Consider the following 21,321-nt stretch of genomic DNA (forward strand, 5'->3'; position numbering starts at 1 on the left):
CGTTTGACCAATTTCCAAAGCGAGCCCTCATTATCACTACATTTACTGATAGCATTATTCCATTTCTCATTATTCCACTCTCTTATTCTATTATTTACAATTTTCTGGATACTATCGAATTTTCTATCGTTACTTATACTACGGGGATTTTGTTTTTTTCTGCGAGATATAATTTTAACTGTCATTAGCGCTTTGATATCAGTCGGCAACTTTTGCTTGATCCCATTACTCCTTACAGGGATATGCAGCATAACAGTCCCCTGAATTATATCCGTAAATTCCTTAACTTTAGCTTCCCCGTCTGAGCTGCATTTGATACAAAATAGCAGGTTAATTTTGCTATACAGTAGAACCTGGATTATAGGTTGAGCCATCAATAAAATAACAACAAAAAAACAAGAAATTTCTACAAAATTTGACTTTAGTGATCTACACTGCCTCACCGGTGTGAGTTACAGTTAAGTCGTAATGGGCACTTTTGTAGAACGCTTAATCCTGAGTAATTTCCAAATTCGGGCGATATGATAGCACAAAATGCCGCCGAGTTATAGAAATTTAAAAAAAAAATTAAATTTTAAATGTAATTGAAATGAGACATCTTCTCAGGTTCTGGGAGAGTATTTAATATTAATATTAAGAGCTTAAATTTTGAGGGAATTTATATACGTGTGTGTGTGTGTGTATTTCAACGTTAACATGTATGCTAAATTTTAATACATATGTATGTACTGTTTTTATGTAAAAAGGTCTTGTTTATGATCTCGTCTCAAAAAACCCACGATTCGATTATCCGAACTTTTGATTATCCGAACCAGTCTCGGTCCCAATTGGTTTGAATAATCGAGGTTCTACTGTATAGATATGATCGAAAATTCCACCAAATGGTATTTTTAAAATCATTAATGGGTTTTTCATCCGTAATATCGATTTTTGTATTTGTAACCATGGAAACTGGATCGGAGGATAATGTGCTTTTGCCTACTGGCTACGAGTAAGTACAGAAGTTTTTAGTTAAATAGAAATCAATTACACAAGGGCGACCCTTTGTGGGATAGTGCGCAGGCACACCAGATGCTGTAACGGTGATGTATTAATCCAGGCAATAATTAACTAAGAATTTTTCTTTAGAGTTTTTCCGTTTTTTTTGTACAACAGACTATAATAAATATTTCGTTCTGGGGAGGGCCCCAACTCGGGTCGAGACGTAAACAAATATCACTTTATTCAATTTTTTGACCTTCATATCCAAGAATTACCAATTTATCATCATCCTGGGGTAAAGAATCACTACGCATATATTGAAAATCGCTGATCTATTCGCCAAATAAAATACGCACACAATAAAGAAATAGACAGTAGGGTTCGTAACGCTAGAAATCAAACGTAAGAAGATTTTTACCGAAGTAGCTCTACGAAGAGGTCTTGCGAAAATTACTTTGCAAGATGCGGCTGCCATGTTGTTGCAAGAAGTTGTAAGTGCTCTACGATAACCCGTTATGGTATTATTACCAAGGGTGAAATCACCCGTCTTACCCCCCTTTCTAATGATCTAGTAGCCATCAAAGATAAAAGAAGTTTGTAAACGTCTTATCTGTTGAAATTAATAAGGTTGCTGTGTCGACTAGAATTCTTGTAAAAACAGTCTTGTTTCAGACTTTAAACAAATAACACCGCGTTTAGCAATAAACATAATTTTCTCAACATTTTAATTTTCACTACTTATTTGTTACACAAGCTCAACTATCCACATTTTCTTTCGTAATTCTAGCGAGAGCTACAGTATATTACGAATGCACATTTGGATTGGCTACTGGCGGGCTAGTATAACGGTGTTTCGTTTCCATATAATCTACAGAGACTTGGCCTCCATCATTGGATTATTGTTACTGACGTACTTTTTGATTGTTGATCCCAGTGGTTCTCTTCAGTTCCGAAAAGAGATTTAATTTTCGGATGCATTTTTTGTTCCAAGTCTAACGATTTCCTGTGAAATCATATTTATTGAAATTAGTGCTTATCCTGGCGCTACGTGCTAATAGTTGTAATGGTATATTTGCAGACAAACTCACAACGCTTCCCTCTTGATGAAGGGAAATACAGCTGGTGGAAGGATTCCGTTAAAGGTTCCCGCCAAAGAAAGAGTGTAGGCACCCATGTTAGGCCATACTAACCAATCACCGATTTCAAGTTCGGGAAACCAATGATCACGAATAACGCAGTCATAAGGGTCGAGCGTTGGTCCCCAAATGGTTGACAGATACTTCTTTTCGCACACCGGCTATAAGGAAAAAAATACCATTAAACTTGTAAGAATTTGAATATCGTTGTGACATACATACTGTAACATTTTAATTATATTACGATACGGTAAGATAAGGTAAGGGCAATTAATCCGTTTCTTTATGGTGCAAGTTCGTTATGGCAAGAGAAATTGTAGCGTTAGGCGCCAGACACGACTGCGTCAATTTTTAGAAAAGAGAAGAGATCAGAGAAACGGTAAAACAAACCTTACGACGGTTCTGCACAACTAACTCAGACTACCAAGATACTGGTAGAGGGGTGGGGGGTAGCCAGAAAGAATACAAAAGAAAAGCAAGTATTACGTTAATAGTATCGAATCACTCAGAGAAGAAAAGTTGAATAATTCAGCAAGACAACATAATGAGACAAACAAAAGAACAGACATTAGTGCGATAATATTATTCGACAATCAACAATCAGCAGGCTTACGATAATCAACAATGAATGACTGGCATGCAATAAAAATCTGAGAAATTATTTATAATAGAGAAAATTAATACAACCAGCGAGAATTATTAAAGGTCAAAAAATTACAATTTCCACGGACGATAATTAAAAGAAAACGAGATTGATAACAGGTGTGATAAGTGATAAAGTTAAACTTAAACAGTACGTGTTATTTTATAACCATTCTATAATATAATTAATGAACGGAATAGTAAAAATGCCAGAATTCGGATAACAAATTAATTCTTGCGTAATTGACGATATTATTTTGATAGTCTAATTCAATTGTTGTTGAGGAAAGTTAACGGTATCAACGAGCATTCGCGAATACTTTTTGCGGCATGAATTGTGAGCTGAGAATTAAAATATTGGGTGATAAACGATGCGGTATGTCCTAGATCTAATAAACTTATTATTAACGACAATTTACTTTACATAGAAACCTATGTTGCGGTACTTTGGCGGTAGGGAATCGGCTTGTGCGATTATTCGAGAAGTAATTATAGAGAATTAACGATAGAATAGAAAATAAGCGCTAATATAGTTATTCTCTACGACATTTTTACAGAACGTCCACGGTTGCGATATTTAGGGTTTCCGATGTTCCAGGACTTGACCAACTCAATTATTATAGACAAGATATTAACGATAAATCAAGGTATTCACATTAAATACGGTATGATAAAGATAATTACGAAACACAAAAATACTATGTAACATAATTGTAAACAATGTAAGAGAGAAAATTGTAAGCGTGAGACACGTTAAGAAAAATTACGGCATTAGACAAGATAATGCGATATTGAGTAAGAAATTGCGATATTAGATATAGAGAGACTGACAAATCAGGCCGAAGAAATGCCATACAGATGAGAAAATAGAGATAAGGTAAGAGAAAATCACAAGATCAAGTGCTAAACTTACGAAGAAAAGGTAAGAAAATTAAGGTAACAATTCTTACTTAACTCTTTCATGCATACATTCTTCCTTACGTGCGATTCACTTCAAATTCTGTAAACATAGGCTTTTAGGGTCGCTGATTACGAATCTGAACTCGAAATTCGAAAATTCAAAATTGTGGAACCAATATGATGGACGTAAATTTAACAAGTCATTTGCTTTTGACAAAACTTAGGAGGAGAACCCGCCAATTATAATCACGGATTTGCACGACACTTCGCAGAGTGAAAGAGTGATGAAAATAAACGAACATGTATTTTGGCTTATCCGTAAACACTCGACCGTTTCCGAGAAAATAACGGTTAAAGTTTCGACGCCACTTCATGAGTCTGCTCGCACGCGCTGTGCTAAAGTGGCTCGAGTTTTTGCGCGTCGTGTCAAAGTCCCGACAAATTTTTTCTTTTTTTTTTTCATTTCTTCATCAAAGTATGCTTTACGAATGTTTCTCATTTTATTGATAGATACAAGGGCGGTATATTTGAACTACAGTTCATTATTTCGAAGCAATTGTCCGTTGTTCCAAAATATGCTGCTGGGTATTAGATTTAAAAATAATTGGAAATAACAAATGTATGATAGAAAGACGCTTAATCCTTGTGCTTATCATTACAATATTATAATTCAAGAGGATTCGGTGCATTCTTCGGGGTGATACCTATTACGAAAACATGCGAAAAATAAGAATTTTGTACATCATGAACAACGCACGAAGGCACTGTTGCCGCAGTCACATTTCTCGGTGTGAATGTTTTCTGTAAAAGCAACGTCACTGAAAAATGCAAAAAATTGCGCCATCCGTTGACAGTTTTTCAGCAAACCATGCATACCGAATCAGTTTCTCTAATGCTGCAATTGATTATGAATCAAGGCGTGTACTTGAATCACCTCACGTCTACTTGTAATGCAAGACATGTTGTCTTGTGTGTGAATGTTTCACACACCCAGAAATGTGTCTACGGCAAAAGTGCCTTGGTGCGTTCCTCACGATGTACAGAATTTTTATATGTCGAATGTTTTTATAATAGGTTTCACCCCAAGGAATGCACCGGATCCTCTTGAATTGTAATATTGTAACGATAAACACAAAGATTAAGTGTGCGAAACCTGTCGTGGCACGTGAGTGTGTGGAGCGTGTCTGATTGGTCGGTGCTATGTGTGCGAGCACTGCGCGTGCATCATTTTGTACGTGTCATGACTCCGACTCTGTACTACGAATTAGTTTGTGTCCCAAGCGTTAGCTGGCTGTCTGGAAATAAGCGGGTGGTCAGGTCCTCGATCTCCAGGGCACTCGTCCAGGGCCTGGAATCTGCCATAGGCCGACTGGTTCCCTGTTTAGTACTGCTTTCAACCACGGCAGGCCTTTTAGCACTACAGTCGCGGGAAATTCGCGATGCACTGGTGACTTTGCCGCCATCTTACATTTTGTTACATTTCACAAATGACAATGAATGTGGATTCAAGGCATTCGCACTGATAGGTCTGATATAAAAATTGATTTGAATTGTTTGTAAAAAAATATGGCTCTAAAAGCAAAGTGCTGTGTCTTAAATTATTCCGATGTAACATCTGTGCGGCATAGATTTCCAAAAAATGTAAAACATGTATTTCATACATGAAAACATTGAGCTCAATACCCGAAATTTAGCAAATTCGCGACAAACATATTGTCTATAGGACATCAAATATTTGTACACTAGTCTAATTGAATCATCTATTTAATTACCTTTTTACAGTAATAATTTTATAATACGTGAAAAAGTATTCCCTACTGTAAATTCGAATTTCAAGCTACCAATTCCTAGTTAACCTCTTTAGTACTGATTGCGACCACGGCAAGGTAAGTGACACTGACTGCACGAAAACTTGTCCCCACCTCGGAGCGCTGCGGATACGCTTCTATTTGTTTAATTCTAGGCAGCGCCGGCGCCATGCAAGGGCGGACTAGGCGGCTGCTCGGGGCCCTGTGGCTGCCTCGCCCGGCGTGTGAGCGAATGATCCCCATCACAATTTGAAAGTAGCAGCAAGTTAGATTTTGCAGATATTCTTCCAACTTTTGCAAACAAAAAATCTCGCACGCTTGCATTTTGAGTTTTGAATAGTCCAAAATTTTTGCAGGGGGCCTGATTTTCAAGGCTTGCACGGGGCCTGCCGTGACCTAGTGCCAGCGCTGATTCTAGGCACTCGTCGTCCACGAGGACAGATTGTCATCACAATGATAGTTTATGCTTCTGATTCATTCTTACGATGCAGTCCGCCAAAACAGTTTAACCTCACGTTGCTACCCGCTGACTATCTGCGTTGAGGTTCATAAAGTTATCACCCGAAGTCAATATAATCGACTGAAAGTAGTTTAGATCGTTTGCGCGTGATTTGAATATGAAAAATATCACTCGCTCTCGTTTGCGCGTTCACTCGTTTTTAAGAAAAATACAAATAAAGTTAGGTTGCTGAATTTCAGCACCCGGTTTTTGAAAATGGTATTGTGCGAAAGACTAATTGAATTTCAGACACATGTCGTGTCAATCGTTTGCGCGTCGTTTGCGCAATCAGCACCGTGAAGTAATTAGGCAAAAAATATCAAAATTACCAGTAAAAGAATTATTTTTTCTAATTTACAATGTTAGCCACCAGAATAAATTATTGCGCATGCGCCGAGAGCGGTTCAATTCCGTGTGTTCCAGATTGCAACCGGATAGACCTAAACCAATATTGTAAATAGCGGAAATAGTGCGTTTCAATCACTTAAAATCGTTCACGTGATTTGCGCATCGCCCAAACCAGAAAAATATCACAACAAGTTTTAAAAAACTAGAATGAACACCGGGTGCTGAAATTCAAAACCCTAACTTTATTTGCATTTTTCTTATAAACGAGTGAACGCGCAAACAATCTAAACTACTTTCAGTCGAGTATATTAACTTCGGGTGCTAAACTTATGAACCTTCTGCATCGCCAAGAAGTAGGTGGTTTAGTAGTCCGTTACCAAGCCGGTAAGTCTTCGGTGACAGGAGGCTGCTATGATGTTTTAACGCACGGCTGTACGCCATCACCTCGGCATCGAGCGACAGTGCGGTATGTTTTCGAAATTCTGCACCCGGCCGAGAAGTCTTCTGCCTTTGGATGTCGGGTCATGGTTTCAGACCCTGACACTGTACGCGGAGTCAAGAGAGGCATTTATTCTTCCATGGGATTGGTGTTCTATCCGCCAGGGCGACCGTTTGAGCCTCGGTGCTTTTTCGCACATGTCCCAGGTTCTACGGCGGAAATGCGCCTCGTCGTACCACGTGGCGGTAGTGATCTGCGTTGGTGACATGTTGTGGTAGTTGTTCTTATTGACGGTATTCGTTACTCGTGTCACAGCACGTTACATAGATAAGAGAGAAAAGAAGAGAAGTCCACTTAATTAATTAGCTTAGTTTAACGTAGGTTCTGAGTTGGTTTTCCGGGAAAATCAGAACACAAAACACACCAACGTGTGCGTTAAATAATCCTTATAACCGTTTCGCCGAAAAAAGTGTTACCATACATGCAGCGCTTGTGACGAGTGAAGCTGTGCTAACACCATGTCGAGAAGTCAGTCGTTTAGTATTTGTCGAAGAGTGAACACATAACTAGCTAGTGTACGACTCAGAACTAGAACGTATTGTTTGATATATTATTTTGTTACGACGTTGTTCATTCTTCTTTCTTTGAACCCTGTTGGCGAATTTATTTATAATCTATTCTGCTGATAATTGTAAATTTTGAAAACTGATTAATACGATTGCAAATACTGATGACTGTCACTAAACTTGAGACAATTCAACTGCAACAAACGACGCTTCTAAAAGATGAGCATATATTACGTTTCATTGTTAATTGTCCAAAATTTTGAATTCATAAATCAATATAATGTGTAGTAATATTTCGTCAACTGACAACTGTATATTCGGTGACGGACACTTTATTTAATGTGTCAACAAAATAAATCTATACATATAGCCGACCAATTATCCCGTTGAATGTATGCAATTATCTGTATGTTTATACCGGGACAATCTCTTGAAACTATACATATAATGCGCATGCGCGAGTTTTATCGGCTGCTCGGGCAGGTTAGCCACTCCGAGTTTCAGATGTCAAACTCTGTTTCTGGCGGCGTTGTAGTTCATACGAATTTTTGAGGTTAGAATCTCAAACAGTCGAGGTAGTGACTCGGAAAGTTGATGCTAATGCTCTTTGAAAATTGGCTTTATTCGACTAAAATGAGAAATCTGTTTAAATGTTGGGTGCTTGGAAGAAACGCAGCAGGTAGGTGCGAACACTTTATTTAATCATTTTTATTATTTCGTACATTAGAAATAACAATGGAATTTTTATCTATCAACAGGTGATACGGCTAAAATAATTACATCTCTGATATTCACTGTTATCTGCCCATTCAATTTGTCAGACGTACAAAGATCATCGCCACTTTCAAGCAACTAAGCAACTTTCTCACTCTTTTGTGATTTCAGGCGGTAATATTGAATTTTATCACTTTCGAAAATGAGACATTAAACCGAGCATTCAAGAAATTTAAATATCTCACTATCTGTAACGGAACTGTGAATCTTTTTTTTCTTGAAAATAGTTCAACAAAATTTACGAATAGTCGATAGTCAATGTATTTTTTCCGATTAACAAATTATTGCTACTACTATTTAAAATTTCCGAATGATGATCAGAATTTATTTCGCAAATTTTCAATGATGTTCGATTAAATAAATGAAGGGAACCTAATACTCAAATTGAAAATTCAAGTGATATTAGATTTATTAAAATGATTTCTGTATTTCATGTTAGTGCGGTTTGAAACAAAGAAAATCTAATCGAAAGCGTAGAACTCAGGAACGTAAATCACATCCTGTGACACAAATTGAAAATCAGGTTTCTCAAAATGCGCCTCGATGTCACAATTAGCTTCAAGGACAATCATGTTTTAGAGTGATGTCAATTTTAAAGTAATGTAAAGATTGTGTCCCTTGTTCCATCAAAATAAATGAATATCTAATTTTTAACAAAGTTTATGAAGATTTTTTTCCAAATAATGTAATCCGATACAATATCTTGTTCATAGTCCTCCGAACATCACCTTCTAACAAGGATATTTGGAAAGAGTCCCTTTGTTGCAGAAACCATTATAAAATTCTTGGTTTTCAATTCGTGCTATTGAATAACTCTGTGTTTCAGGTTCCATTTTCAATCTCAAAATGGGATTTTTTTTGCTCCAGATAATGCTAACATGAAATGCAGAAATAATTGCGGCACATGGAGATTCACAAGCTTTCAGTCTTAGCGTAGGACCCTATAAAGAGTGTAAAATTGAATTTGGTTTCAAGTTATCGTGCAACTAGCTAGCCAGATGACACCGTCAACTAAGATTAAATTTAAAGACATTTTTAACTGAACTTATTCAACAGTTCTAGATTTAGATTGATTCAGTTTGCCTAGCAAAATTCAACCCTACAATCTAATTGAGGACTTGAAAAACTATTTATCTGAATTCAATGCCAAAGAGAGTAAAAATAAATGGTATAAAGTTTGAAAAACAATGCTGGTCAATAATAATGCTTAAATTACAATGGTGCACAGAATGATTCCTCGGTAGAATGAATTGGCAACAACGGTTAAGTAACAAACTTAGCGCTATTGGCTCGATCAAAGTAAAATGATGGGATATTTAGCCATTATGATCTGTAGTATATCCCGCTCTTCAATTTTGCCTCAACTGATGTTAAGAAGGTGGCGATGGCCTGATAAAATTCACTCTGGCACCTGATGTCTGACGAAACAACCAGGTTCGATGGTTCTAATGATTGCACCGCTCGAGAAACCAGGATCCTTGCCACCTAAACGTTTTGACCATCAGGTAAGGCATAATTTTCCTCGTGTTAATTAAAGTTTAAACTTCGAGCCTGCTGAAAAAAAAACGAATTTTATCATTGAATCCATGTTAAAATATTGTCATTGTCAAAGATCACGTAATTGGAAATTTACTTACATGCTTCCATGCCTGACAAATTTAGTCCCGCTTTGACAATGAATTATTTCGTACCTGAAAATATTAGAAGCTATTATTATCAAACAGGATCTTTCGGTATTTTTGAAGGCAAAAAAAAGGCAGCACTTTTTGAAAGGCAACCAATGGCCAGACGAGGGGTGATCAGAAGAGTGGAGATTGGTCTCCCAGTGTTATCGGACGATTGTCTTGTAAGTTATTGTTTTGTTTCCTAATTTTTCATTAATAGCATGATTTACACTGTAATATTAACTGTTGTTCTTTTTCTCTTTTTATTCTTGGATATCTGGTGAACCCTCTTTGTTAACGGAACACTGATTGTTGTACAATGGAGCTGCAAAAACTTTGTCAACTAATCAATGATGTCGGCGAGGGTTTTTGTGAGTATTGTGTCGGGTACGTTTTCTGTTAATTGCTACTCTTTGTCCTCCTAAGCTTCGTGTTTAAGATGAATAATTTCTTTATTCCTTGTTGCTCATTTCTTTTATTAATTTCATGTTCATCGGCACTAATTACTGACTTCTGGAGCACTGCACCGTAACGAATCTACTCTGGAAATACCTTCTACTGGGTCTCAACCATTCATCTATTTTTAATTATATGTAAATAAAGAATCTGTTCACAATAAACATTGTTTTTACTTACCTACCTCTGTTTGTCCAGACTCCCACTTGTTAATGACATTTCACGTTGAATTTCAGATTTCTTCTTTCAATAAATAACACCCAATTTCTGTATCATTTGATATTTGCTTTTTCGTTAAATTCTTTATTGCGTCGGTTGAATATCTTCCGAAATCAACCACGGTATTGCTGAACGATACTATTCTTCTTAGACAATTCACGCTACGTAAAAATAAACAGCAGCATAACCTCAATCCACGGCTTTACGCGCGAGAGAATTACAGCTTTTGTTTCATTTTGGGTACGTTGGCGCCTTGCTCAGCAGATGAAAACATCACCGTGGCGCGATTTCACCGACCAATGAGATTAAATTATTTGGCGCATGCGCGTTATATGTATAGTTTCAAGAGATTGTCCCGGTATGTTCATATATGTGATAGTGCATCGAAATAAAGAAATACATTTTTTTATTTGGTAATAAACGACCCCCAAAAATGTGCACCCAACGGGGTGATTTCTTGATGCGTTTGATGGATTTGAATGCAACCAACACTGAAATGTTTCTATTAGTTCCCTCTAGACCGATTATTAACAAATAAAAAAATATACGTGTCTCTCAGTTTTCGATGCAGTAGAACGTATGTGAACTAGACCAAAATTGCAGGGGTCGACCTACCGAGGGTTCCTTGTTAGTAGTTCCGGGTAGGGATGAAGGGGGAAGTTTTTCTACGAATCTATCTTCACCAACTATGTACCTCCGGCCCGCAATCGAGACTTTTGCACTTGGCTCTATACATATAGCTTCGATCGCTCTTATGCTTCAAATGAAAAAAGTTTCATCTGAAGGTATACGAAATCCAATTTTATTCAAGTGCAGTTTTGCGACGTAGGAATAACAGACTGCTCGCGTCGCTTCGTAGGCATGTTGATCAAGACAAGCGTTTCAAGAGTATTAAACTACTCTCAGCATTGAGTTGAACAATAGGATTAAGCAAAACTCTGGCTAACAACAAACCTTATTCAAAGCAATCGGTGAGTAAGTCTTGATTGCCAACAGATGGTCGATGAATGATCCAAAGTTTCCATCGTTTATCCAATACATGTTCCGAATCTTGCCTTCCTCGGTAACGGTTTTCTTACCGAACACAAAAGAGGCGAGGGTGAATGCTGAGGCTACGTAATACCTCCCTGGCTCACTAATTACTCTTATCGACGGATCCACCCCTTCCAAGGCCTCGTTGATTATCTTGGCGATCTGTAACCAATTGTTTTCAATAGTGGTTAAACAGCTGGTAGTTGGTTTCAGTCACCCCAGCGAATGTGTATTTCAATACTTAAAAGAAATAGAAGAAAAATATTCATACGATGCTTGAAGAGTTTCGAAGGGCGCAGATTATATTATAGCGGATTGACTTGGGGATTGTGTCAACTCACAGATTTCGCGAATAACCCCCGGTCTTAGGCAGGGAACATGAGTGGATATGAGTGGCCGAATACTAAGTCGAAAACAAATCCCAGTGAACCAAAATGAATTGAAAACGAATTAAAAATAACCACGCCATATTTCTATCCTGTTTAACGAGGAAATTGAATTCATCAAGAATCACGTAGTTTTATTCCCTTTTTTACTAAAGTCTATTCACGGAACTCATTATCAATATTCATCTATACGAATGAATGCATGTATTCGGTCCAATTTGTGGTTCGGAACTAATTTTAAGTGCAAGACTTTAGATATTTATATTAAATATGCGTGGTATAAATTTGTATCGATTATAACAGAGAATCTATCAGCCTAATTTTTTCTTTTGTGGAACAAGTTCGAGATAATACGATTCTGGGTGAATTAGTTTGTGATGTCAATTCCCACTAATTCTACATATCAGATTCTTCGAGTTTGCAGTAGGTTCAGTTATAGATCACCAGGCGTAGAGAAGAGTTTTCACATTTTCACAAACGAAAGAGAACACTGTAAGCTTTTAGCTTCGGCTTTTTGAATTGCTAAAATCAATCGACTCCTGATTCCATAGCCGGGAGTCGGTAGATTTATGGTTACTCATGAAATATGTTTCATGCCTCTAGTTGCCTGCAATCAGACTGAGAGTTGCTAATTTGCATACTTGATAGGTTATATATCAGCAATTTCTGTACATTATTTCAGTTCAGAACAATCCGAAAGATAGAATACATTTATAAGGAGAGTATCAGCGTTCCGGATTATGGATTTCGCTGAAACTTATGAGATTGTTTCTTTGCGTTAAAATATGAAGTTTCTGATGTACAATTCCATCTGATTGGCATTTCTTCATTCGATAGAAAATTTCATATGTCATTTCACAATTATTCTTGATACTTTAGTACTCTTTAGAATGCGTGATCTTGTGTCACTTACTGAAGTCGACATGAAATACAATTGGTTTTTACAGGTGATACGTTATTTCTTTGAGAAAGTTGATGCCAGAGAGCTGGGAGATAGTATCAATTCAACATAAATTTTCAAAAGCGAAAAACCTGATATTATTGAAAAACTCAACAAATTTGTTCAAGACAGCTATGATTTAAACTGTAGAAATTCAACTTCGTTATCAATATACCATATTACATTTGGTAAAGAAAGGAGAAACAGTTATCTCGATTTTAGAGTGCACAGCTGGAAAAATTAAATCATTGCATAAGTTAGATTATATAACAATATTATTATCAGATTATTGGCAGATTCCAATTTAATGCCAATGATTTTCGTGAATGTTGCCCCGACCCTGATACTCTGTTCCATAGAATAGGAACCTGTCTTTGTCACCGAGAACAAGGAAAAAATATTTAAGTTGCATTAGTTGATTATTTATTATAATCAAAACTTTTTTATATCCATAACTAATCGAAACATCAGAAAGTATTAGAATAGCTGCATTCATAAACCTTGCTACTTGCAATAAGCGGTGTGAAACAAAATGTTTCGATTTTTTCTTTTTATTACTTTCTCTATACTTAGTAATCTCTGAGATATAACCACGCAATTTCTACAAGTTGAATTATAAACAGTAGCTGAACAAACTGATATATGGATATTCAGCTTGGCTTATGCCTTCTACACCTTAGGAGGACTTACACTCCTTCATAAAATTTGATGTAAGAAGGATTGAACAAATAAACTTACTCACTTACTAGTCACGGGCAGCATAATATTGTTAGAGTGGGAATGTTTTATGTAAGCCGAGACCTCGGAGATTATCATTATATGCAAATTGATAGAACGAGACTAGTTTGACTACCTACCGGGGCTGCGTCAAAGGAATAAGTAAATCGTCAAGGTTGGATGCAATTATTTTTAATTTTCAATGCGAACCTCATCGATGGACTTGTCGCCGCCGGGAAATCCTCCTCCAATATCAAGTAGCTTTACATTTTGGAAACCATGTGACTCCGCATACTTGAACAAATTTTGGGCGATACCGATTCCTCGGCCATAAGCCATAGGTTCGCCACAATCACTTCCCACGTGGAAACTGAACCCATGAAGATTGAGCCCAAGCTCTCTGGTTTTTTTTACTAGCTGTGGTGCTTCGATGATTGGATCGCAGCCACTTTTGGAACCCAGTTCTATCTGGGATACAGCCGCATCACACCGGAAACGGATAATAATGCTGCGGCGGGAGAAAAAAAAATACATTTTTCGAAACTGAATGTACAGAAATTACAATATTTTCTTCTTCCTTGGCTATGATCAATGTCCAGTGAGTTCAGTTCTCTCAATTTTTAACCTCAACAATATATTAAGACGGGTATTGCCCGATACGGGTGTAGCCAAGGAATAACACATTTTAACACCGAACAACGTTTATGACTAACAGAAAACCCTAGGTAGATCGCCTCCTCGACAGAACTGGACATTCTTGCCGAGTAGAAAAAATATTTACCGAGAAAGGTGAATTAAGGTACATCTGAGTTCCTCTTTTCCATGAACTATTCAATGCGATATATGTTATACTTTTCATCCCATCAATATGCAATATGTCATCAACATTAAGAATGCCAACATAATTTCTACAAAAATGGTGTACATTTAACTTACATCAATATGCAATATACATTAGTCATTGTAATCAACTATACCAGCTTGTGGTTCTTGTTATAATTAAAAATATTGTTACACCTATTGTGGTTAATTATTTACTGCAAAACATGATGGAATCTGCTTCTACATGATGTATTTGTATTGAAAGGACTATTATAACAACTGCTGGCGCAACAATTAACCTTTACTTTTCCCACACCGGAAGGAGGCATTTTTTCGTACAAACATTTGTTTTGTCAAAAAAAGATAACAATTAACCGCCAGACCACTCGTCAATCTTGGTACAAGTCCCGTCGATCAGGACAAATTTGGCCACTTGCACTCGGTCCCTATCAGTGTTGGGCATTCTTTTATTTAATTATATTCTAATCACAAATTAAAAGTGTCATTTGTAATTGAAGAAGAGAAGATCACTAATCACAATTTTAATTTGTAATTAGAAGAATAAAAAATACCAATGACAATTGTAATTTAAAAATTTCAATCACAAGTTACCAATGTAATTAGTATCGAATTTTCTAGTCACTACAAACGGCGGATGTAATTAGTGTCGCATATTCTTCTGATTACTAATTCCGAATGTAATTAGAAACAATTTTTCATCTAATTACAAATTATAAATGTAATAAGAATCGGTTTATCTCATAATTACGAATTACCAATCTAATTAGTGGTTGCGACGTGATTACTTGCCCAAAGTAATTAGTGGTACTCCATCTGATTGTCACTATTTCGTTGAAATCATGCCGGTTCTTCATTTTGGCGCGAAATACACATGATTTGGGGTCTGTCTATTCAGAATCGCTTATAGAATCGTGCTCTCATGCTCTTTTTTGAGCGAAAGGTTTGTAGGCTCAGATTTTAATCGACTTGAGTGCCACGTCCATATTTCACGTTTCAAATGGCGTAAAATTTAGTTAATATCAACTGATTTTATGCTTTTACGTAAACCTATTCTCTAACAATAAGAAAAATCCAAGGTTGCAGGCGCAAACGATTTGGATGCACCCTTTCGGAGATATTTAAAAAAATTCTGCAGGTCAGTAATTTCGACGAGGGCTCTCTCTTCAGTTAAATTTATCATATATGTACATGTTGAAGTTATGCAGTGTTCAATTGGTTGAACGATAGTCAGCATCGCAACAAGTGTGCTACTTGTGTTACGGTAGATACTTCGATTATAGTGACACACTACGTTTTTACGATAGTAGAAAAGAATTAAGGGAATGCCCTAGTCGATTTTGACGTTGTCGTATATATCACCAAATATCGAAATTCACGTATATCAAACGCAAAAAAGGTCTTAACAGCTCCATTTTATACGCAATTCCGAACAAAAATATTCCAATGTATTTTCATTTAACGCAGAAATAAAGAAATTGCATAAACTCTACGAATTTACTATTGCGATTTCATATAATCCGTGTCATTTCTTTATTTTCGCCTCAAATGAATATGTATTGGAAGATTGTTGTGAAAATTTGTATTGACGAATGTCCTCGTGATGTCAGCGGCTGGTTGTCGGCACGACTTTATCACCACATAATCTAATTTTTTAACTTCAATGGAGTCAAATTGTTATTCTTGGGGTTTCAAATTACTCATGTCACTTGAATTAATGAATTGTAACCATGTACTTGTTGTACTATCGATACGCGAAAAAACACGGCAAAAGGTCAGCTGTCAGCCTGGTTGATTTTTTTACACCAGACGGCGCATTGCAAAGTGAGAATCTCAATAGAATGGAGCTGTTAAGCTCTTTTTTTTGCGTTTGAGGTACACTTGGGGACAATGAATCTGAGACGGTTAATTTTTTACACTAGACAATTATTTTGGCAACATAGAGAGACCTACAGCGCCATAGTCGGCCGAGCGCGAAACAAACTCAATCCCAATAAACATAATATAACCCATGACCGTTAAATCGTCAAAAATGAAGTGTCAATCCAACAAATCATTATCCCCGCGGTATTCTAAGGTTAGATTCGACGATCATGGGTTATATTATGTTTATTGGGATTGAATTTGTTTCGCGCTCGGCCCACTGTGGTGTTGTAGGTTTCTCTGCGTTGCCAACATAATTGTGTAGTGTAAAAAATTAGTCGTCTCAAATTCATTGTCCTCAAGTGCACATAGACTTCGATATTTGGAGATACGTACATCAACGCTGAAATCGACCAGTGCACCCTCTTATGGGCGAGGGGGGTTACAGCTTGGACGGTCTAAGATCATACCTATGTTTAGGAGTTTTTTTGTTAAGAAAGTCAAAACGCTTGGATTTTTTATGATTTATAGTTTCAAGAAAATTTTACAATTTTTTTCATTGAAATCGATAACAAAGTGGCGGCATGTTGCAGGAGAAATTCTAAAATGTTCTTGAAACTATAAATAATAAAGCTCTCAAACGTAAATTGCTCTAAGTGTTTCCACTTTCTTAAAAAACAAACTCCAAAAAAGACGTATGATTTTGGACCACACAAGCCCCCCCCCCCCAAATACCGTCATTTTGGGTAAGGGATCTTATTGTTACGTTGGCCAATAATCCAGATACTTACTTTGCCTCGGGAAACAAGTTCTTCATTTTGTACAATTCCTCTTCGCTGTCGACGGTAAGATTGGTCACTCCTACCATCCTAGCGTACTTGATGTGCGAATGTTGTTTCATTGTATTGGCAAAGATGATGCGATCACCTGATACCCCAGCTGACAAAACCTGACTAATTTCTTCCTGCATCACATGTTAAACAGAAAAATACCTGATTACACATGAGTATTTTTACGTCGACTGTCGGATTATCGGATTGATGCGACGTAATACTACAGGTACATCATCGTAACAATCTTGCTACAGTTCCTGAGAGCATAAAGAGAATTCCGTTATAGGTAATATCTAAGAAATTATTGTTTAGATATCCGTCAAATTATTATCCTCAACTAGCGTTCATTGCCGGTGATGATTAGAAGAGATCAGAGAAAAGTGACCCCGCGAAGCAAAGTGATCCGGTTAAAATTTGTACCAATCGGTGATGAAATCAAGATTGCAGTTTTGCGTTTCGGTCGATGCGAAAAACCAATGTCCGTAAAACCAAGTGATCCTTCGTATGGAAGATGCGAAGCAGCGAATATTACTTGAAGCGAAAGCTGATCAAATACTAGTTGTCCTTCATAAAATTAAAAAAAATTATTGATAAAACAAGATTATTTCGTTTCACCACTCAAGGTAGACGTGGGGGAGACTTCTAAGCTTTCTAGGAATTAGCATTAAAGTTTCGAAAATTGTCAAAGTTTTTTGAACTTTCGGTAAATTGTATTTTATTTTACTTTTCCGTTTTTTATAGCCACTTAACGAAAAATAATTCTACTTTGTGACATGGAGGATATGTTGAGCACATTATTAATCTATTTTAGAAATACTAAGATTGTCCAAATGGGTGGGATATTTGAAAAACTGAAAATATCACTCTGACAGCGTTTACGAGTACTATATTGAGGTCAAGTACGATCATTTAGCATTGCTTTACGTTTTTGGGAATTTAAAACTAAACTTTCCAACCCGTAGGTGCTTGTCATTCATATCAAACATCAATGAGTCCTTGTAACTATTTGATTATGTACCGAGATTAGACAGTGAAACTTAAAAGGTTGATTAGGTGAGCGATATCGTGCCGCGGAAATATTTTGATCTAGCTAAGTGCAAATGTAATTTTGAAATTGTATTGATTGAACACCACAATTTGACTCTTCTAATTGCTGTTTGGGGGGGGGGGGGGATCATTGGAAGTCTCGATCCAGGTTTTCGACCCCATTTAACTTGTACTACACAAACAGACAATGTATTGGAAGTATATCGGACTTTATTCAAATTGTGTTCTTTGTTTTTTGTTCAGTGTTCAGATCGGTTTAATGATACCGAATAATTGTCAAGTATAATTGAATGTCATGTCATGTCATGTTATGTGCCGTCATATCCGGTCAGCTCATGTCATATAGCGTCATAGAGTTCAAGTCAGTGGTCCTTTAATGTCTTCTATTTATTGTACGCATTGCATACGTAAAGTTATAAGAAAGTTTTCTACCACATTTTATCATATTTAACTTTCATAATTCTTGCAGCATTTTTAGGTTAGGAAATAAATACGATAAATACGAAAAAAGCGTTTCTCTGTATACTTTCTCGTGATTGCACAAGTTGCAAAATAAAAATTTGCAACTGAAAGAGGTTACGTTCGAAAGAAAATATGGGGGTGCGGCTAAATCCGCTCAATGACTCTGTGCACACGTTACAATAGACTTTCCTAACAGCACCGTTCAATGCGGCAAACTCTCGCGTTAACTCGACACTGCTGCAGCAGTTTTTTTTTTTTTACATCAGATGCCCAGATCTGTATACAAGACCGTGCTGTGTATCGTTCGAATTGGTAAATAGTCCGAAGAAATCGGTTAACACAGAGACCATTAATTCAGCTCTCGGAGTTCGCGGTGATATACAACATAAGTGAACTGGAAATTGAAAGTAAGTAAATATAAAAATATTTTCTCCATTTTTTTATTCTAATTATATCTCTCCAAATCCGTCTTACCTTTGAAGCACAATCGAAACCAGCATTGAGGGCAGCCAATGTCTTTATCACCGTTCCATTAGGGTTGCATTTTATTGCTAAAATCAAATAAGTAGATTATAATTCCGATCAGCAGCGAGGCAATCAGGTTGAGGGATTCAGGAAACGGCAGTATGGAGGTTGTTTCAAATCAATTGAAGTGGTCAAATATCTCGGGAAAAATACGTTTCATAGTAAATTGTTTCGGGCAGAAATGTTAAGAGTTCAGAGGGGGATGTAAGGCGATGTTATCAACAATTTTCTTATTGCTAATGAATGTTGTAAAGAGACCAGTAGGTCATTTTAGATTTCTCGACCAATTGTTTTTATTACATAAGATCATAGCTGGCTTTTGAGCGAATCCGAAATAATATTTGGAAATGACTTGAAAAATTTCGTACCCATCGCCTCCTCAAGTTTGAAGAAATTTCAAACCTTGATCGCTGGTAGAGAGAAGAGGGAGGTGAGGTAGAGGAGGGGGGATGGAGTATTGGATAGATTGAATAATGTGAAATTTTCAGTTTGATGATTTATGTGACTAGAATCTAAAATGCGCAGAGTGCTTGATAAAGGCTTACAATCAAATTTCGTTTATTCGTAACAAAGAAATTTTCAGTTCATCGATAGAATACTGTTCAGCCCATTCTGTAGAACGAGCGAAGAAAAAGGGGCACTTAACTTTATTGCAGAAAATTCGAATATTTTTAGGTTCGAAATGATGAAATTACGAGCTTCAAAATAAAATAACAAGTACTGATAACACAGCTCTACAAAATAAATACTTTTTTTTGTTGCTCTGATTTTTTCTGTGAATCCTGGTGTTTGAGAACGTAAAACTTACGAATATAATTATGATTATATTAGATTGGCTCTGGTTTTTATGTTATTGTAGTATTGTATTCGAGATGACTCAATGTTTAAAGGCGAATTTCTCTTGAACGGTTAAAGTTCTATATCAGTAGTTTTTTATAGAGCGTGAAATTTCCTATAAGAATCTGTTAATACAGATAGTTTATTAGATGTACGTTTAGATGGTTTATATGTCAGACGTTTATGAGATATATTTTTTCCTAAATTTTTTTACCTGTTATTTAAATGGAAAATGGAAAAAAATCAATATTAAAAGCTCGTATTTGGCTGAGATATTCTATATAAGATGCTCTGCCGAAAGTTTGCTGCGTGTTTGAGAGAAATTTTTTAATTTTTTCTTTTTCGGAACACCCCAATACCCCCCCTTTCGAAGAAACTTGTTGTGCCCTCTTTTTCATGGCAAGAACAACAAAGTATTATATTTCTTATATTTTTTATACTTCTGCCCGAATAAAGTAAGCATAACTAAGGTTATTGATAGTATTTTTTTGATAAACTTTAGATATTAAAAAAAAGAAATCGAATTTTTCACCTAAACATTGCTTTTTTGAGTCATATATGAAAATGTCGATAAAATAAATAACTAGAGCCAATTTCGAAAAACTACGCTTACTCCTAAGGTCGTTGACATCGAATCTTTCTAAGACGACTCAAATATCAAGAGCAACAAAACCATTGTTGGCCAGTGTAATCGTATCAATATGTCGGTTCTCTTTTTTCATAGAAAAAGAGTGCGACAATTGGCTGGAGAACCACATTCACGTACATGTGTGCGTGTGCGTTCATGCCGTGGTGAGTTGAGTTGAGAGATTGGTTAATTTCGAACGACTGTAATTCGCAAAACGATAAATTTCCTATAAAAAGTAAGAAACGTTTTTAGTCGCAGATTTTCACGCGAAATACATTGATAGCCTATAGAGTGATAAACATGGGTCACCTTGTATCGAGCTGAATTGAAAATTTTAAAAAGGAAACTGTGGTATCATTTGAACTCCATGTAAATATAATATTGAATGAATTCTTGGAGTGAAATATTTACCGAAGTGAGGTTCCACCCTGGGTATTGTTGACAACCATTTTCGGTGCTGTTCTACGACATCCCCTACGTCTAATACGTAAAAGGCATCTTCCTGTTCGTTGCTTTTCGTGATTTCTGCGATGTAAGTGAAGTAGTCCTCGATATCGTCTATAACTCGAACTTCATTGAACGTCATTTTAAAAACTCGAATTGTCAATACGTGCGGGTTGAATGTGAATATTCCTTTATAAATATTGTAGTTTAAGTAATATACGCGCACAGTGTATCTATGTAGTTCAGACAATAACTATATCCGCTATGTTCGGCCAATACGGAACAAATAACTCGGTTTGCATCTGCCTATGGCCTAGCGGCGGCGAAGAAACTAA

The 21,321-nt window shown here is 36.5% G+C and overlaps 1 protein-coding gene across 3 annotated transcripts; it reads right to left on the reverse strand.

Moving 5' to 3' along the window:
* Positions 1-400: 400 nt before the first annotated feature.
* On the reverse strand, positions 401-21,294 carry LOC124211316 (ornithine decarboxylase 2-like). Of its 3 annotated transcripts, none has more exons than XM_046610266.2 (7): positions 20,954-21,285; positions 19,027-19,103; positions 17,002-17,174; positions 13,718-14,015; positions 11,387-11,626; positions 2,070-2,278; positions 401-1,984 (listed from the first exon to the last, which is right to left on the reverse strand). In XM_046610266.2, the coding sequence occupies exons 1-7, from the start codon at positions 21,126-21,128 to the stop codon at positions 1,870-1,872; spliced, it is 1,287 nt and encodes a 428-aa protein (XP_046466222.1). In that variant the 5' UTR covers positions 21,129-21,285; the 3' UTR covers positions 401-1,869. The 3 variants fall into 3 exon arrangements, with proteins under 3 accessions (XP_046466222.1, XP_068989424.1, XP_068989425.1); XM_069133323.1 differs by lacking the exons at positions 401-1,984; positions 2,070-2,278 and adding exons at positions 9,608-9,647; positions 9,731-9,784 and having other exon boundaries at positions 20,954-21,294; XM_069133324.1 differs by lacking the exons at positions 401-1,984; positions 2,070-2,278 and adding exons at positions 9,628-9,644; positions 9,731-9,784 and having other exon boundaries at positions 20,954-21,294.
* Between the last annotated feature and the right edge of the window lie 27 nt (positions 21,295-21,321).

Source organism: Neodiprion pinetum, chromosome 2 (assembly GCF_021155775.2).
Source record: "Neodiprion pinetum isolate iyNeoPine1 chromosome 2, iyNeoPine1.2, whole genome shotgun sequence".
NCBI lineage: Eukaryota > Metazoa > Arthropoda > Insecta > Hymenoptera > Diprionidae > Neodiprion > Neodiprion pinetum.